At 42.5% G+C, this 25,852-nt stretch overlaps 1 protein-coding gene across 2 annotated transcripts in view; it reads right to left on the reverse strand.

Moving 5' to 3' along the window:
* The window catches only part of kif6 (kinesin family member 6), a 567,232-nt gene that overhangs the window by 418,855 nt on the left and 122,525 nt on the right, over window positions 1–25,852 (reverse strand). For both annotated transcript variants that reach the window (XM_072551042.1, XM_072551033.1), the window contains one exon: window positions 4,914–5,043. In XM_072551042.1, coding sequence (XP_072407143.1) covers window positions 4,914–5,043 — 130 coding nt within the window. The remainder of the gene's footprint in view (window positions 1–4,913; window positions 5,044–25,852) is intronic.

The raw sequence follows: 25,852 nt of genomic DNA on the forward strand, positions 1-25,852 counted from the left end.
TTATTAGAGAGGTACGTATGCTGCTAATTATTAGCTAATTTTGTACAGCGAGTTTAACTCACAACTGAAAATGCGGCAATTTCACAAAGCCTGGAGAGTGGCTAAGGGCAAGCTGAATATTTTGCAGGCTTACAGCAAATTACGGAGTAATTTGTGACGATTCACAATTCCAAAAACAGGGATCTAGATTTGATTTCAGCCTCGGACAACTGTCTGGACTTTGTACATTCTCCTTGTTTCTGCTTGGGTTTCCACCAGGTGCTCCAGTTTCTTCCAACAATCCAAACGATCTGTAGATTAAGTTGATTGGCCATGCTAAATTGCCCATAATGTCCAAGGATGTGTAGGCTAGGTGGATTAACCATGGTAAATCCATGGTTATGGGGATAGAGGTGAATGGGGGGCCGGGTAGGATGCTCTTTGAAGGGGCCATGTGGACTCAATGATCAAATGGCCTATTTCCACCTCTGTAGGGATTCTATGATTCTAGCAATTAAAACAAAACTACAAGCAAGATTAGGCAATTCAGCCTCTGACCTGCTCTGCCATTTAATACAATAATCACTTTCATACCCACAGCCCATAAACATCTGTCTATCTCCTCCTTAAATTTATTCAGTGTACCAGCTTCCACCACACTCTGGGCTAGTGAATTCCACAGATTCACAACACTAGGAGAAATGCCATTCCCCATCATCTGTTCTAAGTCTGTGAACCCGAGCCCTAAACTATGATCACTCATTCTCGACTGCTCCACAAGGGGAAACATCCACTCCATGTCTGCTTTGTCAACAACCTTCAATATCTTTTATACTTTAAATAGACCTCTCACTCTTTTATACTCCAGAGAGTATAGGCCCAAATTGCTTAATTTTGCCTTGTAAAATAAATTCTTCGTCTCTGGAATTAATCTAATAAATCTTCCTTTAACTGCCTTCATTGCAATTACATCTTTTCTCAAGTAACGGGTTCAAACTCTACACAGTAGAACAGATGCGGTCACACCGATGCCTTGTCGAGTTCCAATTTCACCTCCCTGCTTTCAAAATCCTTCTTTTTATCAATAATTTCATTTGCCCTTTTTACTATCTGTGTATCTGCACACTAGGTTTCTGAAATTCATGCATGATGACACTCAGATCCCTCTGCACCAAAGTATTCCCGCCTCAGGCGTGTGGAGTTTGCACATTCTCCCCGTGTCTGCATGTGTTATCTCTGGGTGCTCCGGTTTCCTCCCACACTCCAAAGATGTGCAGGTCAGGTGAATTGGCCATGCTAAATTGCCCGTAGTGTTAGGTAAGGGGTAGATGTAGGGGTATGGGTGGGTTGCGCTTCGGCGGGGCGGTGTGGACTTGTTGGGCCGAAGGGCATGTTTCCACACTGTAAGTAATCTAATCTAAAAGTAAAAGCTACATTCCATTCAGATAATAAGTTGTTTTTTTTTTCAATTCATTCATTCAAAAGGATAACCTCACACTAATCCACATTCAACTTCATCCGACAAAGTTTGGTCCATTCGCCTAATGTATCCGATTTGTAAATTAATTACTTCTTCTTTGTAACTTACTTTCCCAACCATTTTAGAGTCATTTGCAAATTTAATTATAGTACATACTATTCTTGCATCTAAGTCATTCAGATAAATTGTAAATATCTGAGGTCCCAAGGACCAAACCCTGTGGCGCTCGACCAATTATAGCCAATCAGAAAAATACCCATTTATCCCACCACCCTGCTTTCTGTTGGTTAGTGCCAATTCTCTATCCAAGCTAATATATTGCCTCAAACCCCATGCAATCTTACCTTGTTTATTAACCTTTGTTTGACACCTTATCAAATGCCTTCTCTCCTCCTCACATTAATAACGTGAATGTCATTACACAAATCACTATTTTGACTGTAAATTCCAGGTTTGAGATACATAGGCCACTGATGTGAGGTTCTGAGGAAGAGTCACTCAACTAGAAATGCTAACTCTGATTTCTCTCCATGGATGCTGCCAGACCTGCTGAGCTTTTCCAGCAATTTCTGTTTTTGTTTCTGATTTACAGCATTCACATTCTTTTGATTTTTACTGGTATGAGATAATTGGAAATAGAAGCAATGGCAATATGAGGAAAAGCTTTTTCACACAATGAGTGAATCACTTCTGGAATTCCCTGCCTGATAATGGGGTGGAGGCTGATTTAATGAAATCCTTCAAACAAAAAATGAACAATAATCTGAATAGAAAAATTTGCAGGGCTATGGGGCAAAGCTAAAGGTTTAGAACTAGGTGAATCACTACAGCAGAAAGATGACATAAATACAGCAGGCCAAATGGTTTTCTTTTGTGCTGTAACCATTCTATAATTCTTGGAGATCATGTATGAATAATTCCAGATATGTACCAAATATAGCATTCTTGGAAAAACGGAGCAACTTTGAACCACAAACATCTCTTCATCCTATACTCAGTCCATTGTAAACTATCTACAATAGTGTTTGCCTGCTGGCCCCTGTGTTCTTTCTATCGGTCAGAACAAAGGTGGGTCAAAATATTAAAGAGGCATGTCACAGGGAGTGCAGGACACATTTGCAAAGTGGTCATCTGATCAGACTTTTGTCTATCCTGCTTAAAGAAGACTGCACCATGATCAATAGTTACAGTTGACTGTCTATTAGGGCACTATTCACCTATAATTTTTCTATTTCTAATGAAGTATTCACACCTGAAGAATCAACCCTTATAGTATCTCCACGGAACTTGTAGAAACTGCTGGGGTTTTCCAGCGTATTCTATTTCTGCAATGGTTGGCATTTAATTGTGTGTTGCAAAGGAAATTCTGAGAAAAATGGGGTTCTAATAACAGTGGAATGGGACAGAAAGATAGTGATCAATTAATCTGGCTCGCCTTACAGCACAAAGGTATCAAATGAGACTTTCTCTGTCTTATACTTACCCAGTTTATGAATTTCACTGAAAAGAGAGATGAGTTTGCTAAACTTTGTCTAGCACTCACCAGTAAAATAGGGTGCCAATTGATTGTTGAGTCCTGCATTATCAAATCCTACTATGCTTCTTCCCTCATTGAACTATTCTCTGTTGTTAAGGCTGAATCACTTGATAATTTCCCAGGTTCTAAGCTTTCGCCTGAAGCCCCACTCCACAGTTACAGAATTAGTGATTACATTAAATGTATTATCAAGGTTCAATATATTATCACCTCTCAGTGAAGGAACAGACAAGACCCACCGGACAACAGACACACTAAAGCTCAAACAAGCAGCAAATAAAATCAGGAAGCAGTTAAAGTTATGACTCACTGGGGTGGTGCACTGGAAATCAAGCCCGTTAACTCAAAAAGTTATCACAGAAGGTAAAGATTTTTTAAAAAGTACTCAAAGTTCTCTAATGTACCTGGCTTTCAGACCCAGATTGATGGAAAGCATTTACCAAGTTTCTGTACTGATCGAGAATCACATTTATTATAAAGTTAAAAATCACACAACACCAGGTTATAGTCCAACAGGTTTATTTGGAAGTACAAGCCTTTGGAGTGCCGCTCCTTCGTCAGGTAGCTACCTGATGAAGAAACAGCATTCCGAAAGCTTGTACTTTCAAATAAACTTGTTGGACTATAACTTGGTATTGTGTGATTTTTAACTTTGTCCACCACAGTCCAACAGGTCAGGCAGCATCCAAGGAACAGGAGAATCGACGTTTTGGGCATAAGCCCTTCTTCAGGCTTATGCCCGAAACGTCGATTCTCCTATCCCTTGGATGCTGCCTGACCTGCTGTGCTCTTCCAGCAACACATTTTCAGCTCTGATCTCCAGCATCTGCAGTCCTCACTTTCTCCACCACAGTCCAACACCAGCATCTCCACATCATATTTATTATATGTAAGTGGAATCTGGCTGTCAGCATGTAATAAACTGTCAGCATGTTACACTACGAATTAAAACTCTAATCCCTTATAAATTTCTCCCCCACCACCCCACCAGAAATAGACAGACAACAAATAGACAGGATTAAATAGGTTTGAACAGAGGGTTAAGAATGAGTAGTCTTTGTTCTCAAGTACTGTTGGTGAGATTTTCCTTCAAACCCTTTCTGCTGGCAGGCACTTTGCTTCAATCATTTTGTTCCAGTTGCTTCCACTGTTTGGAAAGAGACACTTATGGCTGGTGTACTTATAACGAGTCTCTGACTCACCAGTTATGACTCACAGCATACAACAAGTGTTGCAAAAAACATAAAATGGTTTCTTCAGGTATGCAGTGAGTTTTGATTGCAGATTACAGGGAGACCAACCTTGATCTGGGGAAGAACTGAACACGTTTCTTTCTCTCTCTCTCTTCATCTATAACTTTTTCCTACTCCAAGCTGCTCAGTTATCTCAGAACCAATCACACAGTTGTTGGCAGACAAAAAGGTCTTTGATAATCAATTATGAGTCCATATACCAATAAACTTCTTGCTGCCAGCAAAAGGTGCATATGTATACCCCCGTATCTCCAAATCGCCTACAACACAGTTTCAATAATGCTTGTTCAAACAGGTGTTTACATTAAGCCTGCAATGGGTGTCAGGTTAGTTGCTTTTAAAACTTTAGGTACTCTTTCAAATACTGGTTTTAAAACATCTCTTTCTTATTTCAGTCCCTGCTTGTTAAAAATGCAAAATAAAAAGTCATGGCCCTTCCAACCTAAAGTGAGAGATGTAGGTGAAAGTCTATCAGGCTCATCTTCATTCATCATCCAGAAAAAGCCCATAAACCTTCCATCACAGCACACCATAGATTCCAAAAGATTCCATAGTTTTTCACCTTCACTGACCTTATTGATAGTGATTCATTTCTACATGCTGATCGTCTTTGCTTTGAGAAACTCTCTGAAGTTCACTGAATGTAGCTTTTAAAGGCACCTACCTCTGCAATCATTCGGTTAGTATCTCCAAGGAAAAGCAGGTTGAGAGATTCTTCCTCATTGTTTGCTTGATGAAGAGAGAGATTCCGAAGGTGAATGTGTTGGTCAGTATCTTCCATGATAGTCACTTTGCTAATTGATAGAAATAAATATTATCAAAACAAAACATGTACACTTCATGTTACAAACTGAAAGCTATAACCCAACTGTTCACTTATTGATTATACTCGAGTCATAGAGATGTACAGCATGGAAACAGACCCTTCAGTCCAACTCATCATGCCAAGCAGATATCCTAACCTAATCTAGTACCATGTGCCAGCACTTGGACAGTTCCCTCCAAACCCTTCCTATTCATAAATCAATCCAGATGCTTGTTAAATGTTGCAATTGCACCAGCCTTCAGTACTTCCTCTGGCAGCTCATTCCATACACGCACCACCCTCTGCATGAAAAAGTTGCCCCTTAGGTCCCTTTTATATCTTACTCCTCTCACCTTAAACCTATGCCCTCCCCCATCCATGGAAAAGACTTTGTCTATTTATCCTATCAATGCCCCTCATGATTTTATAAACCTCTATAAGGTCACCTCTCAGCCTCTAATGCTCCAGGGAAAACAGCCCCAGCCTAGTCAGCCTCCCCCTATAGCTCAAATCCTCCAACCCTGGTAACATCCTTGTAAGTCTTTTCTGAACCCTTTCAAGTTTCACAACATCCTCCTGAAAAGAAGGAGACGAGAATTGCACGCAATATCCCAAAAGTGGCCAAACTAATGTCCTTTATAGCAGCAACATGACCTCCCAACTCCTATGCTCAATGCTCTGATCAATAAAGGAAAACATACCAAATGTCTTCTTCACTATTCTATCTACCTGCCACTCTACTTTCAGGGAACTATGAACCTGCACTCTTTGTTCAGCAACATTCCCTAGGAACTAACCATTAAGTGTACAAGTCCTGCTCTGGTTTGCTTTTTCAAAATGCAGCACTTATCTAAATTAAACTCCATCTGCCACTCATCAGCCCACTGGCCCATCTGATCAAGATCCAGTGTACAACTTTAAATGTTTATTGTTTATGCTACTGTAAACAATGAGGTGACTGGAAATTATATCCCAAAATTGCAGAGTACAAACATTCTTCATTCATGGTCTTTTTTAAACTCATTGCTGAAAACACCTGTATTTTTATGAGAGATGATCAAATTTTAATGTTAAGATGAAAGAGAAAGAGGTTATTGTACATGTTGTAATTTCCAACAAAGGTCAAATTCTGTAATGGTTGCCATCTAATTTCTATTTTTACACCAGATTTCCAAAATCAAAGTATGCTTTTCAAACTGTATAAAAAAGGTCCCTTTCTAAACAGTAGTTTAAGAAAGTAGCTTTTAAAAAAATCACAGCAATTCAGCATTTCTGTTTAAAATATAAATCTCTAATTTGGAGTCTGTTAAGAGGTATTCTAACTGGCTCCAACTCAAGCACAACCCTTAATGACCACCATTGAAATGAGAATTGAACAAAGGAGTCCTGTATCGGTGCTTTAAATAAAAATGAATGGGTAACTGTTTACCATTTCTGGTCATTTCTAAATTCAATGGTCAAACCTCAAGCACTGAGAGCCAAAGAACTCAGGGTGGGTCACCAGGAAACAAATTGAGCAATTTAATTTTCTTTTCAAATGGTTTTTAAAGGTCCACATGCTTTCTTATTCTGTGGAGGTACTCCCTACTCCATAAACCATGGAGCATATGAAATAAGATAAACGTTTCATAGTACTTGCTGTACCCACTGTGCAGTTAAATAACCCTATTAGTGGCAGTCAAAAGGATGGGAAACAAAGCCAGAATTATAAAACAAAGAACTGCAGATGATGGCGATCTGAACCAAAAGCAGGACTTGCTGGTGAAGCTCAGCAGGTTTGGGGGTATTAGTGGGGAGGAAGCAGAGCTAATGTTTCAAAACCAATGACTCTTCCTCACTAAAGCCAGAATTACTCCTGGGAATTATTCACTCCTGAGATCTTACTAGAATATGTGTCAAGTATTATTTTACACTAAGATATTCGGGGTATGATCACAGCTGAGCAAAATACTAGAAGTCACCTTTGCTGAAAGATTGTCCTGGTCCTACTGAACACATAACCTCAACTGTGATTCAGTGCAGCACTGAGGGATTCTTGATCTCTTAGATGTCTCAATGTCTGAATCACAAATTAAATCAAGGCCTCAGGAATACAAAAAATACCAAGACACTGTGTGAAGAAGTGCAAGTAGGTTCTCCTGGTTAATGTTTATTCTTTCATCAACACTAATTATATTAACTTAAAGAACATAGAACATAGAACAGTACAGCACAGAACAGGCCCTTCAGCCCACGATGTTGTGCCGACCATTAATCCTCATGTATGCACCCTTAAATTTCTGTGACCATATGCATGTCCAGGAGTCTCTTAAATGTCCCCAATGACCCTGCCTCCACAACTGCTGCTGGCAACGCATTCCATGCTCTCACAACTCTCTGTGAAAAGAACCCACCTCTGACATCCCCTCTATACTTTCCTCCAACCAGCTTAAAACTATGACCCCTCGTGTTAGTCATTTCTGCCCTGGGAAATAGTCTCTGGCTATCAACTCCATCTATGCCTCTCATTATCTTGTATACCTCAATTAGGTTCCCTCTTCTCCTCTTTTTCTCCAATGAAAAATGTCCGAGCTCAGTCAACCTCTCCTCATAAGATAAGCCCTCCAGTCCAGGCAGCATCCTGGTAAACCTCCTCTGAACCCTCTCCAAAGCATCCACATCTTTCTTATAATAGGGTGACCAGAACTGGACGCAGTATTCCAAGTGCAGTCTAACCAAAGTTTTATAGAGCTGCAACAAGATCTCACGAGTCTTAAACTCAATTCCCCTGTTAATGAAAGCCAAAACACCATATGCTTTCTTAACAACCCTGTCCACTTGGGTGGCCATTTTAAGGCATCTATGTACCTGCACCGCAAGATCCCTCTGTTCCTCCACACTGCCAAGAATCCTATCCTTAATCCTGTACTCAGCTTTCAAATTCAACCTTCCAAAATGCATCACCTCACATTTATTCAGGTTGAACTCCATCTGCCACCTCTCAGCCCATCTCTGCATCCTGTCAATGTCCCGCTGCAGCCTACAACAGCCCTCGATACTGTTAACGACACTTCCAATCTTTGTGTCATCTGCAAACTTGCTGACCCATCCTTCAATCCCCTCATCCAAGCCATTAATAAAAATTGCAAACAATAGAGGCCCAAGGACAGAGCCCTGTGGAACACCACTCACCACAGACTTCCAGACAGAATATTTTCCTTCTACTACCACTCGCTGTCTTCTGTTGGCCAGCCAATTCTGTATCCAGACAGCTATGTTCCCCTGAATCCCATTCCTCCTGACCTTCTGAATGAGCCTACCATGGGGAACCTTATCAAATGCCTTGCTGAAGTCCATATACACCACATCCACAGCTCGACCCTCATCAACTTTTCTAGTCACATCTTCAAAGAACTCGATAAGTCTCGATAAGAGCTACCCCTCAGAAAGCCGTGTTGACTGCATTTAATCAAGCCATGCTCTTCCAGATGGTCATAAATCCTGTCCCTCAGAATCCTTTCTAACACCTTCCAGATGACAGACGTGAGACTTACTGGTCTGTAATTGCCGGGGATTTCCCTATTTCCTTTCTTGAAGAGAGGAATTACATTTGCTTCTCTCCAGTCCTCAGGTATGACTCCAGTGGAGAGCGACGATGAAAAGATCTTCGCAAGTGGCGAAGCAATTGCATTTCTCATTTCCCAAAGCAGCCGAGGACAAATCTGGTCCGGGCCTGGCGACTTGTCGATCTTAATGTTTGACAAAATTTTCAGCCCATCAGCTTCCTCTATCTCTATCCATTTCAGCATGCACACCTGCTGTTCAAAGGTTTCATTCACTACAAAGTTTGTTTCTTTTGTAAAGACAGAAGCAAAAAACTCATTTAGGGCTTCCCCTACCTCCTCAGACTCCACACATAAATTCTGTATGCTATCCCTGATTGGCCCTACTCTTTCTTTGACCATTCTCTTATTCCTCACATAAGTGTAAAATGCCTTTGTGTTCTCCCTAATCCGTTCTGCCAAGCCTTTCTCGTGCCCCCTCCTGGCTCTCCTCAGACCATTTTTAAGCTCCTTCCTCGCCTGCCTGTAACCCTGTAGAGCTGAGCTTGACCCTAGCTTCCTCCACCTTATGTAAGCTACCTTTTTCCTTTTGACGAGAAGCTCCACTGCTCTCGTCATCCAAGGTTCCTTTATCTTACCACTTCTTGCCTGTCTCAGAGGGACGTATTTACTCATCACTTGCAACGACTGTTCCTTAAACAGACTCCACATGTCTATAGTGCCTTTACCATGGAACAATTGCTCCCAATCCATGCTTCCTAACTTCATGTTTAATCGCATCATAGTTTCCTCTTCTCCAATTAAATATCCTCCCATTTTGCCTAATCCTCTCCTTCTTCATAGCTATGTAGAATGTGAGGCACTTATGGTCACTATCACCAAAATGCTCTCCCACCACAAGATCTGATACCTGCCCCAGCTTGTTTCCGAGCACTAAGTCTAGAATGGCCTCTCTCCTTGTCGGCCTGTCAACATACTGAGTTAGGAAACCCTCCTGAACACACCTTACAAAAACAGCTCCATTCAAATCTTATGCTTGAAGGAGGTTCCAATCAATATTGGGAAAGTTAAAATCACCCATTACAACAACCGTACTACTTCCACACTTTTCCAAAATCTGCCGACCTATGCTTTCTTCCATCTCTCTGCTGCTATTGGGGGCCTGTAGTAAACCCCTAAAGAGGTGACTGCTCCCTTGCTGTTCCTAATTTCCACCCATACTGACTCAGTAGGCAGATCTTCCTCGACAATGGAAGCTTCTGTAGCTGTGATACCCTCTGATTAGTAGTGCTACACCCCCTCCTCTTTTTCCCCCCTCCCTATTCTTTTTAAATGCTCTAAACCCTGGAACATCCAGCAACCATTCCTGCCCGAAAAACCCATGTCTCTGTTATGGCCACAACATCATAGCACCAGGTACTGATCCATGCTCTAAGTTCGTCACTTTTATTCCTGATACTCCTTGCGTTAAAGCAAACACACTTTAACTGATACCTTGGTTCCTTGCCAGGAAAATCCTTCCCACTAGCTGGTCTACCTCTTGCTATTGCCTCATCTGCATCAACTCTCACCTCCGGTATACAGCTCAGGTTCCCACCCCCCTGCCATACTAGTTTAAACCCTCTCGAACAACTCGAGCATACCTTCCACCCAGGACATTGGTCCCCTTCCAGTTCAGATGCAACCCGTCCTTCTTGTACAGGTCCCACCTTCCCCAGAAGCCCTCCCTCCTACACCAGCTGCGCAGCCACGTATTAAGCTGCGCCCTCTCCCTGTTCCTCGCCTCGCTATCTCGTGGCACCGGTAGTAAACTAGAGAACACTACTCTGTTCGTCCTGCTTTGCAGCTTCCATCCTAACTCCCTGAAATCACTTTTTATATCTTCAATCCTTTTCCTGGCTATATCATTAGTGCCAATATGTAACAAGATTTCTGGCTGTTCGCCCTCCCCTTTTAGAACCTTATACATCCGATCAGATACGTCCCGGACCCTGGCACCAGGGAGGCAACATACCTTCCGGGAATCCCGATCCTTATTTTGATGTTTATTGCAGTTTGTGGGTGCAGAGTATCTGTCACATTTCCCTGCATTACAAGTGATTACATTTCAAAAGTTGTAAATTAAAAATAGTACCTCCAGAGGTATGAACGGTGTTATATAAAATTGGAAGATAATTCTTCTTTTTACTTACAGAAACTGAGCTGTCATTTCGCTTTGTGGCTCCATAACAAGGATTTATATTGACAAGATTTTTTTTTAGGTTTGTCAAATTTCAAGTCTTGATTTTAGTATAGCTGAAAATGTGTTGCTGGAAAAGCGCAGCAGGTCAGGCAGCATCCAAGGAGCAGGAGAATCGACGTTTCGGGCATGAGCCCTTCTTCAGGAATCCTGGAGAAGGGCTCATGCCCGAAACGTCGATTCTCCTGCTCCTTGGATGCTGCCTGACCTGCTGTGCTTTTCTAGCAACACATTTTCAGCTCTGATCTCCAGCAGCTGCAGTCCTCACTTTCTCCTAGTTGATTTTAGTATACCCTTGTTAAATTAGTAAAATAAAAAGATTTGACCAATTCACGTTTTTTCTTGGTAAATGCCTCTTCAAATCAATTCACATAACTCATAGTCTGAAAACTGGTGAGTTCACACCTCTCTCCAGCACTTCGAGCGGCATCTCTGCCAACATTCAGATTGAGTACTGCTGCCCTACAGCTAAGGCCCTGTCAGCCTTGTCTGGTGTTTCCAACAAACGTATATAATTCTGTTGGACTCTCTAAAGAATAGCATAGAATTTTCCTAAGGTCCTGATCAGCATTATCACCTTAGCCAACAACAAAGATAGAATAATGTATCAGCTGCAGCTTAGCTCGATGCACTCTCACCTTGAGACTAATAATTTCAGGTTCAAATTTCACTCCAGAGTTTAAGCACATTAATCCTGGCTGGCACTTCAGTGCAGTATTGATGGAGTACCGCATGGTTAGTGGTGTTGACCTTCAAATGAGATGTTTAACTCAAAGTCCGATTTGCCTATTCTAATGGATGCAAAAGATCCCAAGGCACTATTTTGAAAGAAAAGGGAGTCATCCCTGGCCAATATTTATCATTCAAATGACAGCACAGATTCAGATTATTAGGTCATTACCACAGTATTGCTTGTAGAAGCTGGCTATGCACAAACTGAATGTCAGGTTTCCTGCACTTCACTAAACTTTAAATATGCATGACATTATCAGTGCTGCTTCCCTCTCTCATTCTGAACTAGAAACATGTATCAACTTCACATCCAATTTACACCATGACCTCAACTTCACTTGGTCCTTCTCAAACTCCTTTCATCCGTCCTTGACACCATTTCTGAGGAAGGCTGGCCACAAAATACACTACAAATCCACTGATTCCCATGGTTACCTCGATGATACATCCTCAGGCACACATTCCCCTCCCCTCTTTTATCAGCATTTCACAGGGACCATTCTCTCCAGGATACTCTAGACCATTTCTCCTCCATTCCCAACATGTCCTCATACCCCCATGGCAATTGCAGAGGGTGTAATATCTGCTTGCTTATCTCTGCCTTCCTCAGCACTCAAGAATCCAGCCATACCTTGCAAGTGAAGGAGCAACTTACCTTTACTTCATTCAGTCTAGCCTACCGCATCTGTTAGAGACAGTGTGACTGTGGAGGCAAAACGCAGACTGGATGACCGCTTTCCAGAACACCTTTGTTCTGTCCACAAAAGTGACCCCAAACTTCAACACATCACCTTGTTCCCACCCCAACATTTCTGACACAGGCCTGCTATAGTGTTCCTGTGAGCTCAAAGAACAATATCTCAATTTTTGTTTGGGAACCTGCAGCCAGTATGACTCAACATTAAGTTCAATAACTTCAGAGCCCAATTCCATCCTTCCATGTTTTTATCCAAACCACACTCTATCTTGTTTTGACATCGCTTGCTTTTAGCAAAATCACCAATTCTCAATCAGTCCTCTGCCCATTATCACATTATATGGATTGCACTCACTATAGCTCACTCACAGTCTCCTACTCTTAGCTCTTATTATCACTTATTCAGCTTTTCTTCTGTCAATTACATAGATAAGCTGCAGAGCTGGGCTGAGAGGTGGCAAATGGAGTTTAATGCGGACAAGTGTGACGTGATTCACTTTGGTCGAAGTAACCAGAATGCAAAGTACTGGGCTAATGGTAAGATTCTTGGTAATGTAGATGAGCAGAGAGATCTTGGTGTCCAGGTACACAGATCCTTGAAAGTTGTCACCCAGGTTGATAGGATTATTAAGAAGGCAAACAGTGTTTTAGCTTTTATTAATAGAGGGATCAAGTTCTGGAATCATGAGGTTATGCTACAGTACAAAACTCTGGTGCGGCCGTACTTGGAGTATTGTGTACAGTTCTAGTCACCATATTATAAGAAGGATGTGGAAGCTTTGGAAGGAGTGCAGAGATTTACTAGGATACTGCCTGGTATAGAGGGAAGGTCTTACGAGGAAAGGCTGAGGGACTTGAGGCTATCTTTGTTAGAGAGAAGAAGGTTGAGAGGTGACTTAATAGAGACATATAATATAAACAGAGGGTTAGATAGGGTGGACAGGGAGAGCCTTTTTCCAATTATGGTGATGGCGAGCACGAGGGGGCATAGCTATAAATTGAGGGGTGATAGATATAGGACAGATGTCAGAGGTAGTTTCTTTACTCAGAGAGTAGTAAGGGTATGGAATGCTTTGCCTGCAACGGTAGTAGATTCGCCAACTTTAAGTACATTTAACTCGTCATTGGACAAGCATATAGATGTACATGGAATAGTGTAGGTTAGATGGGCTTCAGATTGGTATGACAGCTCGGTGCAACATCCTATGTCGGCACAATGTTCTATGTTCTAATTGGTCTTTATCCATAATCTCCTTGTTTACCTACCCCTTTCAGATCTCTCTCTTTCTGGGCTCCATTTCCATCTGTCTGATCACCTTTCCCCTTCCCATCCTTTCTCCTAACTTCGTTTTCAGCATAAACCTTTTCCTAGCTGCTAACAGTTCTGATTAAGAGTCACTAGACTGAGAACATTAACTCCTTTTTCTTCCCATAGATGCCAGACCTGCTGTGTTTCTCCAGAAATTTGTTTTTGTTTGAAAAGTACCCGACTGGATGTGGATGTGAGATATCTGGTTGTGAAAACTACAACATAAATCCATGTTTTTCTTTACTGTTGTTTATCCACAACATTTGTTGTGGATTGCTGGCCTTTATTAAGAGCAGTCAGTTGATGTGTTATCCACAAAAGATTTAACATCAAAATGAAATATTGGTTATAAAGTACTTCACAAGCAGATAAGTAGTTCAGGAGAATCTAATAGCTGCTCAAATTTATGAACAGGTTTGAGAATTGTGCATGTCTGTGCGTGGGCAATATAGTCGCTGGAGTGGTGCTGTCACTGCATTTATAATCTAAACCCAAATATTGTGTACAGTTCTGGTCACCGCATTATAAGAAGGATGTGGTTCACCAGTATGCTGCTGCAGATCATAGAATTTTAACTCAATAAAACTTTGGAACTATATGTCTTCTACAACTTGAAACCACTGTCAATTGTCATAAAAACCCACCGGCTTGACAGAAGGAAATCTTTCATCCTTCTCTGGTCTGGCTTACATGTGATTTTATGTAACCCAGCAAGATTGTTGACTCTTGACTGCCCTATGAGTTGCATCAACCACTAGAGAGTGTCAAAAAAAGGAATGAAATAGGACAGAATACCTGACAATGTCCTAAGCAATGAAAATGACAATGGAAAACTCAGCACTAAACTCAGTACTCTGTAAAGTCCTTCCTATCCACATCTGGGGGCAGAGGGTTAGTGCCAGAATTAGGAGCATGGTCTCACAGACTAGTCAAATAACAGCCTAACATGGTCATACTTATGGAATCATAGCTTATCCACAACGTCCACACCATCACTATCTCCAGATAAGTGGTATCGAAGGGGCAGGGTGGTAAACAATCAGGACAGAGTTGCCTGGGAGTTATCAGATTACTGATGAGGGGTTTTTGCCCGAAATGTCTATTTTCCTGCTCCTCAGATGCTGCCTGACCTGCTGTGCTTTTCTAGCACCACTCTAATCTTGACTGGGAGTCATTAAAACTGATCCCTGACCCCATGAAATCACATCCAGTCAAACATGGGCAAGGAAGCCTCTTCCTAACTCGTACTTTTGGATTTGCAGAAAGTGTTTAGTTGGTGAGCAAAATTAAAGCATGTGATATAGGAGGGAATATATTGACAAAGATTAAAGACTGATTAATAGCAGAAAACAATCAGAAGCAATAGCTGATTCTTGCATTGACAGACTGTCACTCATGGGATGCTGCAAAGATCAGTACTTGTTCCACAGTTGCTCACCACATTTATCAATGATTTCGACATACGGATGCAAAAGTAATATTCCCAAGTTTACAGATGGTACAAAGCTAAGCTTTGTGTTGTGGGGAATGATTTCAGGATTTGGACAGGTTTCGTTAATTGACAAGAATGTGAGATTATCCACTTTGGTAGAAGGAACAGATGTGCAGAGTATTTCTCAAATGATAAGAGGTTGGAAAGTGTGACTTTAATGTCCTTGTCAATAAGTCATTGAAGGATAATGGAATGTTAATCCTTAGAAGAGGATTTGAGGAGAAGAGTAGTGAAAAATAGAAACAGGAAAATAGGAGCAAGAGAAGGCCATCGGCATCACAAGGCTGCTCTACCATTCAACAGGCTCATGGCTGATTCAACATTCCATTTTCACCTTTGATTTACCTGCTGATCATGAATCTATATCAGTCTTAAGTGTACACAAGGACTCTGACCGAAAGCTCTCTGTGAACTTGTCCAAATCACATTGAAGCATCTCTGCATCCTCCTCATAATTCACTCTTCCACCCAGCTTTAGATTAGATTAGATTACTTACAGATGGAAACAGGCCCTTCAACCAATCAACTCCACACCGACCCACCGAAGCGCAACCCACCCAGACCCATTCCCTTACATTTACCCCTTCACCTAACACTACGGGCAATTTAACATGGCCAATTCACCTAACCTGCACATTTTTGGACTGTGGGAGGAAACCGGAGCACCCGGAGGAAACTCATGCAGACACAGGGAGAATGTGCAAACTCAACACAGTCAGTCGCCTGAGGCAGAATTGAACACGGGTCTCTGGCGCTGTGAGGCAGCAGTGCAATCCACTGTGCCACCGTGCCACCCACTTTCTCTTCTGCAAGTCTGACATTTTGCTATAGTTGTAAAGGAGCTTGGACAGCCCACGCCTAGAGTACTGTATGGAGGTTTCTGTCTCTTTATCTCCTATTATTGCCACAAAGGTAATGCAATTAAGATATACCAGGGAGGGTTGTACCCAGGATGATGGAACCATCCAATGAAGGAGACTGGAAAAACTGGGCTTATGCTATCCAGAGTTTCAAAAACTGACAGGAGATCTAATTGAAATCTGCAAAATACTTAAAAATACTTAAAGAGACAGGGCAGATGCAGATAAGATATATCTCCTGGTTGGGGTGTCTAGAACGAGTAGGCACAATTCAAAAATAAGGAAGATGCCATTCAAGACCAAGGTGACGATTTTTTTACCCAAAGGTGGTGAATCTTCTCTATCTCAGATCGCTATGGAAGCTCAGGCTCTGAGAATTTTCAAAGTAGTGGTTAATAATTTGTTGATTATTGATGGTGTGAAGCATTTTAGAGATGGTGTGTATAAAAGGGACTTCAGTGACCATATCAAATGGCACAGCACAATCAATGGGTTGACTGGCCCCTTGCTATTATTATGTTCCGATCATTACCACAACCGCTGAAGAAAATGATTGAGTCTGAAACGACATAGCTTCTAGCCTGGGTCTGTAATAGGTGCTCACAGAACCAAGACAAAAAAAAACTTGACTGATACGTTCCTTGTAGGCTCATTCAATGAAGAAAGCAGAAGGACATTACAGGAGCAGCAAAAGGCATACCTAAGAAAGCCCTCCCACTCTGCCGAGGACATGCAGGTCCTGGGCCTCCTCCATCGCCACTCCCTTACCACCCAACACCTCATATTCCGCCTCAGAACCCTTCAACCTCATGGCATCAATGTGGACTTCTCCAGTTTCCTTATTTCCCCTCCCCCACCTTACCCCAATTCTAATCTTACAGCTCAACACCGTCTTCATGACCTGACCCATCTGTCAATCTTCCTTCCCACCTATCCGTTCCACCCTCCTCTCTGACCTATCACCTTTACCCCATCTCCATCCACCTATTGTATTCTCAGCTACCATCTTCCCAGCCCCACCCCCCTCACATTTATCTCTCCACCCTCCACTACCAACATCCTGGGGGGGGGCGCTGCTGGTTTACCTTAGATCAGAAATTGAATTGAATCAGACACATAAGTAGTATGGCTACAAAGAGCAAGTCAAGGCTAAGAATCATACAGCAAGTAACTCAGCTTCTGACTCCCCAAGGACTGTCCAGTATCTACAAGATAAAGTCAGGAATGTAATGGTTTATTTCTGACATGCCTCGATAAGTGCAACTCCAAGAAAACTCAACAAGCTTGACACCATATAAAACAAACAAGCCCATTTTATGGACATATCATCCACCGGGATAAACATTCATTTCTTCACCAACATCACTCAGTAGCAGTTGAGTGGGTTGCTGGAAAAGCACAGCAAGTCAGGCAGCATCCGAGGAGCAGGAGAATCGATGTTTCGGGCATAAGCCCTTCATCAAGAATTCTGATGAAGATTCTTGATAAAGGACTTATGCCCGAAATGTCGATTCTTCTGCTCTTGGATGCTACCTGACCTGCTGTGCTTTTCCAGCAACACACTCTCGAGTCTGATCTCCAGTATCTGCAGTCCTCACTTTCTCCTCACTCAGTAGCAGAAATGGGTACCATCTACAAGAAGCACTGCAGAAATGCATGAAGACTCATTAGGCAGCATCTTTCAAACTCACAATCTCTCCTTTCTAGAAGGATAAAGGCAGCAGATACATGGGAATACTGCCAAGTTCCCCTCCATGCCACACACCATCATGACTTAGAAACTTATCACCATTCCTTCATTGTTGCTGGTTCAAAACCAAAGAATTCTATCCTTAACAGCACTGTGAGTCAATCTACATCAAATGCACTAGATCAGTTCAAAACAGCAGCTCACAGCCTCTTTCCCAAGGGCAACCAGGGCAAGAAATGCTGGTCTAGCCATCATCCCCCACATCCTATGAGTGAATTTAAAAAATAACTATTGAGTAACTATTTCTATTGATCAGTTTCACATACTAGTAAGTGTAAGAATAAAACCAGCTTGATAAGTATCAGAAGAAAGGTTAGAAGATCTTTTCGTACATTGATTTTTGAAGATTGTCAATGCTACCATAGTGGTACTTAATCTGAATCAATCACAACGTTTCACGAGAAAGTTAAATAAGCAGCTACAGAGGGAAAATAAAGAATATAAAGAAAACCTTTTCCACCTGAAGTACAGAAATCGAAAGACAGTGAATAGCTTAAGAAAACAAAAACAAAGAACTACAGATGTTAGAAATCCAAAACAGCAACAGAAATTGATAGAGAAATTCAGCAAATTTAGCAGCTGTGGAGATAAAGTAGAGTTAATGTCAACTGCTTTTGTAGTGAACAGCTTCTGTTTGGAGCCTGCGCCTGTGGAAAAGGAAATGGATACTGGATTAAAGGTGCTGAAAGAGCACAGCAGTTCAGGCAGCATCCAACGAGCAGCGAAATCGACATTTCAGGAATAAAGTGAGCCTGAAGAGTGTAGAGATAAGCTAGAGGAGGGTGGGGGTGGGGAGAGAGTAGCATAGAGTACAATCGGTGAGTGGGGGAGGAGATGAAGGTGATAGGTCAAGGAGGAGTGGATAGGTGGAAAAGGAGATAGGCAGGTCGGACAAGTCCGGACAAGTCAAGGAGACAGTGCTGAGCTGGAAGTTTGAAACTAGAAAGAGGTGGGGGAAGGGGAAAAGAGGAAGCTGTTGAAGTCCACATTGATGCCCTGGGGTTGAAGTGTTCCGAGGCGGAAGATGAGGCGTTCTTCCTCCAGGCATCTGGTGGTGAGGGAGCGGCGGTGAAGGAGGCCCAGGACCTCCATGTCCTCGGCAGAGTGGGAGGGGGAGTTGAAATGTTGGGCCACGGGGCGGTTTGGTTGATTGGTGCAGGTGTCTCGGAGATGTTCCCTAAAGCGCTCTGCTAGGAGGCGCCCAGTCTCCCCAATGTAGAGGAGACCACATCGGGAGCAACGGATACAATAAATTATATTAGTGGATGTGCAGGTAAAACTTTGTTATATTATATTAGTGGATGTGCAGGAAAGTGCCAGAATGGGAGGGTGGGTCGTCGGGGGGGTGTGGACCTGACCAGGTAGTCACAGAGGGAACGGTCTTTGCGGAAGGCGGAAAGGGGTGGGGAGGGAAATATGGTCTTTTTGGAGGTGGCGGAAATGTCGGCGGATGATTTGGTTGATGCGAAGGTTTGTAGGGTGGAAGGTGAGCACCAGGGGCGTTCTGTCCTTGTTACGGTTGGAGGGGTGGGGTCTGAGGGCGGAGGTGCGGGATGTAGACGAGATGCGTTGGAGGGCATCTTTAACCACGTGGGAAGGGAAATTGAGGCCAGCTGGTGTGTTCTATGGTGGAACTGGTCCTCCTGGGAGCAGATACGGCGGAGGCGGAGAAATTGGGAATACGGGATGGCATTTTTGCAAGAGATAGGGTGGGAAGAAGTGTAATCCAGGTACTGAGGGAGTCGGTGGGTTTGTAAAAAATGTCAGTGTCAAGTCGGTCATCATTACTGGAGATGGAGAGGTCCAGGAAAGGGAGCGATGTGTCAAGAGATAGTCCAGGTAAATTTAAGGTCAGGGTGGAATATGTTGGTGAAGTTGATGAATTGCTCAACCTCCTCGCGGGAGAGACCCCAACCCTCCAACCGTAACAAGGACAGAACGCCCCTGGTGCTCACCTTCCACCCTACAAACCTTCGCATAAACCAAATCATTCCGCCGACATTTCCGCCACCTCCAGAAAGACCCCACCACCAGGGATATATTTCCCTCCCCACCCCTTTCCGCCTTCCGCAAAGACCGTTCCCTCTGTGACTACCTGGTCAGGTCCACACCCCCCCCTACGACCCACCCTCCCATTCTGGCACTTTCCCCTGCCACCGCAGGAACTGTAAAACCTGTGCCCACACCTCCTCCCTCACCTCTATCCAAGGCCCTAAAGGAGCCTTCCACATCCATCAAAGTTTCACCTGCACATCCACTAATATCATTTATTGTATCCGTTGCTCCCGATGTGGTCTCCTCTACATTGGGGAGACTGGGCGCCTCCTAGCAGAGCGCTTTAGGGAACATCTCCGAGACACCTGCACCAATCAACCAAACCGCCCCATGGCCCAACATTTCAACTCCCCCTCCCACTCTGCCGAGGACATGGAGGTCCTGGGCCTCCTTCACCGCCGCTCCCTCACCACCAGACGCCTGGAGGAAGAACACCTCATCTTCCGCCTCGGAACACTTCAACCCCAGGGCATCACTGTGGACTTCAACAGCTTCCTCATTTCCCCTTCCCCCACCTCATCCTAGTTTCAAACTTCCAGCTCAGCACTGTCTCCTTGACTTGTCCGGACTTGTCCGACCTGCCTATCTCCTTTTCCACCTATCCACTCCACCCTCTCCTCCTTGACCTATCACCTTCATCTCCTCCCCCACTCACCCATTGTACTCTATGCTACTCTCTCCCCACCCCCACCCTCCTCTAGCTTATCTCTCCACGCTTCAGGCTCACTGCCTTTATTCCTGATGAAGGGCTTTTGCCGAAACGTCGATTTCGCTGCTCGTTGGATGCTGCCTGAACTGCTGTGCTCTTCCAGCACCATTAATCCAGTATTTGCTTTCCAGCATCTGCAGTCATTGTTTTACCTCGCTGAAAAGGAAATGGAGTCAATGGCTTTCTTCCATATTTGACTTACATACATGGTAGTGGCCTTTCAATGTTAGTAGATTATTAGGCTATTCTCAAGTGTCTTCCAGAGCACTTTATTCTGCACTTACAGGATGTATGCAGCAACATATTGCTAATAACAAATGTAACTTAATTTTTTTCAGGGTCTTTAAGTTAAAGTATATTATGCCATTACATTACATAGACTGCTGAAAATACAAATACACTGCAATTTGTACTCCACAATTGACCTTGCAACTTGATCTGTTTATTTTCTTTCAATTTCAAATCATATAACACTGATTCATTTAAGTAAACTTGATTGTGTACCACTTAAGAATGTAGGTAACTCAACACCAACTTCCAGACTGAAGTGTGCTGTGAACGTGCATCTCTGAAGGTCATTAATTTCAAGTTCATATTCATAATTTTTCCCAAGTTAGCTGAAATCATTGAATTGCAAAGTACTACCATGAAAACATCAATACAATTAGGGAAATAGACAAGCTTGGAATATGATAGAATTTACCCTGCAGCTTGAAAGGGAGAAGCTGGAAGCAAATGTATCAGTATTACAATTGAGTAAAGGTAACTACAAAGACACAAGGGAGGAGCTGGCCAGAGTTGATTGGAAGGGGAGCCTAGCAGGGAAGATGGAGCAGCTGCAATTGCAGGAGTTCCAGAAGATAATTTGGGTGGTACAGCAGAAATCCATCCCAAAAGAAGAAGAAATGTAGTAAGGAGAAGATGAGGCAACCATGGCTGACAAGAGAAGTCAGGGAAAGCAAAAAAGCAAAAGAAAAAGCATACAATGTGGTGAAGGTGTACGAAAAGCCAGAGAATTGGGAACCCTTTAAAAACCAGCAGAGGATAAGTAAAAAAGCGGAAGGGGAAGGTATTGGGGAAGCTGAGAGGTCTGAAAGTCGATAAATCACCCACACATAATGGACTACATCCCAGACTTCTGAAGGAGATAGATCAGGAGATTATAGTGGCATGGACGGTGTCCTTCAGGAATCTAGTTAGGGAGGCTCCTGACTAAAAAGGCAAATGTAATACCCCTGTTTTAAAAAGGCAGGGAGGCAGAACACAGGAAACTATCGGGTGGTTTGTCTGAACTCGGTCATTGATAAGATGTTGGATTCCATTATGAAGGATGAAATTGCGAAGTACTTGGAGGTCCATGGCAAAATAGGGTTGAGGCGGCACAGCTTCGCCAAGGGGAGGTCATCCTTGACAAATCTGTTACAATTATTTGAGAAGGTCACAATCAATTTAGACAAAGGAGAGCCAGTGGACAAGATTTATTTGGATTCCCAGAAGGCCTCTAACAAGGTGCTACACAAGAGGCTGCTAAGTAAAGTAACAGCCTATGGTATTAGGGGCAAGGTACTGGCATGGATACAAGATTGGCTGACAAGGAGAGAGTAGAGATAAATGGGTATTTCTCAGGATGGCAGCTGGTGACTAATGGAGTGCCATAGGGGGTCTATGTTGGGACCACAACTATTCACATTAATGATCTGAACAAAGGAACTGAGGGCATTGTTGCTCAAGTTGCAGATCACACAAAGGTAGGTGGAGGAGCAGATAGTGTTGAGGAAGCAGGGAGGCTACAGAAGGACTTGGACAGGCTAGGAGAGTGGGCAAAGAAGTGGCAGACGGAATACAATGTGGAAAAGTGTGAGGTTATGCACTTTGATAGGAAGAATAGAGGCGAATACTATTTTCTAACCAGAAAAAGGATTAACAAATCTGAAGCACAAAGGGACTAGGGAGTCCTTGTTCAGGATTCCCTTACGGTTGACATGCAGGTTCAGTTGGCAGTTAGGAAGGCAAATGCAGCATTATCTTTCATTTTAACAGGGTTAGAATTCAAGAACATAAATGTACTATTGAGGCTGCACAAGACTCAGGTCAAACTGCATTTGGAATATTGTGAGCAGTTTTGGACTCTGTATCTCAGGAAAGATGCGCTGGTGTTGGAGGGGTTCCAGAGGACGTTTATGAGAATGAGCCTGAGGATAGAGAGCTTTTCATATGAGGAGCAGTTGAGGACTCTGGGTCTGTACTTGATTGAGTTTAGAAGGATATGGTGGGATCCTTATACTCAGAGGCTTTCATAGACTGACCGTCAAGAAGATGTTCCCACTAGAAGCAGAGACTAGAACTTGAAGGCACGTCCTCATGGTGAATGGGTGACCCTTTAGAATTGAGATGTGGAGGAATTTCAGTCAGAGGATGGTGAATCTGTGTACTGCTACAAATGGCTCTGGAGACCAAATCACTGAATGTATTTAAGACAGAAATAGCGAAGTTCTTGATCAGTGAGGGGATCAAGGGTTAAAGGTAGAAGGTAGGAAAATGGAGTTGATAAACATATCAGCCATTATCGAATGGTGAAGCAGTCTCCAGTCTGATTAGCCTAAATCTACTCCTATATTTTATAGTTTTACAATATGACAAAAATTAGTGATAAGCCAGAGGATAGGAAAAAGATTTAACAACAAACAAAAGATTACCAAAAAAGAAACTCCAAAATTAAATTTGCAAGTATTATCAAAACAGACAGGAAGAACATTTTAAAGTATTTTAAAAGGAAGGGACAGGCCAAAGTTAAGATAAACCCTGTAGGGAACAAAACTGAAGAAATAATAATGGGGATCTTGGAAATGGCAGAGGAATTGAATAATCTGCACCAGTGTTGACAGTAACAGACACCAACAGTATTTCAAAAATTGCTAAATAATCAAGGGGCAAAAAGAGGAAGGAAATAACTATCATAGTAACTATTATTGGAAATAAAGTACTGGGAAAACTAAAGGTGCTAAAGAGCAGTAAGCCCCTTGCACCTAATAGTATAAATCCTAGAATATTAAATAAAAAGTAGTTAGAGACATAGCGGATGCACTGGTAGTGATCCTCCAAGAATCTTGAGATTCTGGATTCATCAAAAAAAGGTAACCGCAGGCCAGTTAGCTCAATATCTGCTGTTGAAAAAATGTTAGTCTATTACAAAGGGTATGATAGCAGAGTATTTAGAAATGCGTAACATGATAAAACAGAGTCAACATGGACTCGTAAAGCAGAAATCATGCCTGACACATTTACTGGAATTCTTTGAGAAGATAACAAGCATGTTAGATAAAGGAAAAACAGTTGATGTAACACATTTGGATCTTCAGAAGCCTTTTGATAAGATATAATATGTTAGGTTACTCAATAATAGCCCAGGTGTTGGAGGTACTACATTAGCATGGAGAGACTCTTAGCTAATAGAGTTTTGGCTAATTATTTTGTCGTTTGTTAGGAACAGAGAGAAAGAGAGAGAGAGAAATCTATTTTGATGAGTAGTGGGGAAGATTGAGTAATTTTTTTCCAAGTTTATATTTGTCAATGGTAACATTCACAATGGCAAAAGCATTGGAATGCTTCTCCTGCAATATGTAAGAAATCAGGGTTACTTCCAGTATCCATGATAACCATGTAAGCAGGGAGCATGTTCAACTGTAGCTCCTGAATTGCCGCATACAATGGCTGGACTTGTGGATGAACTCAGAATGGACCATCCAAGATGCTGAGGATGTCATGATTGGCATGTTTTGCTAGCTGGTCACACCACAGGTATGATCTCCATTGGGAGAAAAGTGTTGGGTAACCACCAGAAAGACCAGTCAGTGTGGGCAGACCAGTAAGTGAGGAGTCCCCTATGGCCATTCCCCTCTCAAAAAGATACACCATTCTGGATACTGTTGGGGGGATGGCAGCAGCCAAGTTTGGTACACCACGGTTGGCTTTGCTGTACAGGAGGCAGGAAAAAGACTGGAAGAGCTTTGGTGACAGGAGACTTGATTGGAAGGGGAACAGACAGGTAGTTCTGTGACAGCAAACAAAATTCTCGACTGGTACATTGCCTCCCTGGTGTCAGGATCAAGGATATTTCAGAGCGGCGGCAGAATACTCTGAAAAAGGAGAGCGAACAGCCAGCAGTAGCAGTACAAAAAACATGGGTTAAAAAAAAAGAGGTCCTGCAGCATGAGTTGAGAGAGTCAGGTAGTAGATTAAAAAGACTACTATGGTTCTAATCTCCCGATTGCTTGCAGTGCTATATGCGACTGAGTACAGGAATAGAAAGATAGGTCAGATGAACGTTTGGCTAAACAGATGATAGAGGAGGGAGGGCTTTAAATTTTTGGATCATCTGGGGTAGGTGCGTTCTATACAAGCTGATGGGTTGCACCTGAATCTGAATGGATCTAAACTCCTTGATGGGAGGTTTGCTTATGTTGCTCAGGGCTAAACTGATTTAGAAGGGGAAATGGTACACAGAACAGATTTAAGGTTGGAAGCAAGGTCCAATCAAATGCAGAAGGAAAATCAGGACAGTCCAGTAGCAGAAGACATGGGCAGCATAAGGAAGTTGGGAGGTCTGGAAAACTAAATTGTATCTATATTAATGCAAGGAGCTTGACTGGTAAGACAAATTAACTAAGAGCACTATCAGCACTTGGGAATATGACATTGTTGCAATCACTGAGACATGGTTGAAGAAAAGACAGGATTGGCAGCTCAACATTCCAGGGTTTAGAAGTTTCAGGTAGGATGAGGGGGAAAAATAAGAGAAATGGGAGCATGACTTTATTGATGAACGAATGATTTGGGAGATGCCGGTGTTGACTGGGGTGTACAAAGTTAAAAATCACACAACACCAGGTTATAGTCCAACAGGTTTGATTGGAAGCACTAGCTTTCTAAGCGCTGCTCCTTCATCAGGTGGTTGTGAAGTACAGGTATAAGATCGTAAGACACAGAATTTATAGCAAAAGTTTACAGTGTGATGTAATTTAAATTATATATTGAAAAAGACCTGGATTGTTTGTTAAGTCTCTCATCTTTTAGAATGAACATGTTGGTTTCAGTTCTTTCATATGTAAATCGCAGAACATTTAAAAGTTATATTCTCATGTGAGCTTTAACAATTGGTGTCGGCCCAGATAACGCATTTAAGGTGTGAGCTATCGTGTGTGAGGCCATCTGGGTAGAGTTTAGAAATAAAATAAAGGTGCAATTATCTTGCTTAAATTATACGACAGGCCTCCCAACAGTCACAGGGAGATATGTAAGCAAATCACAGAAAAGTGTGAGAGAAACAGAGTTACAGTTGTAAGGGACTTTAACTTTGCGAACATTAACTGGGATCACCTTAGTGCATCAGGATCAGCTGGGGTGAAATTTTTAA

The sequence above is a fragment of the Chiloscyllium punctatum genome, chromosome 3 (genome assembly GCF_047496795.1).
Source record: "Chiloscyllium punctatum isolate Juve2018m chromosome 3, sChiPun1.3, whole genome shotgun sequence".
In the NCBI taxonomy this organism is placed as follows: domain Eukaryota; kingdom Metazoa; phylum Chordata; class Chondrichthyes; order Orectolobiformes; family Hemiscylliidae; genus Chiloscyllium; species Chiloscyllium punctatum.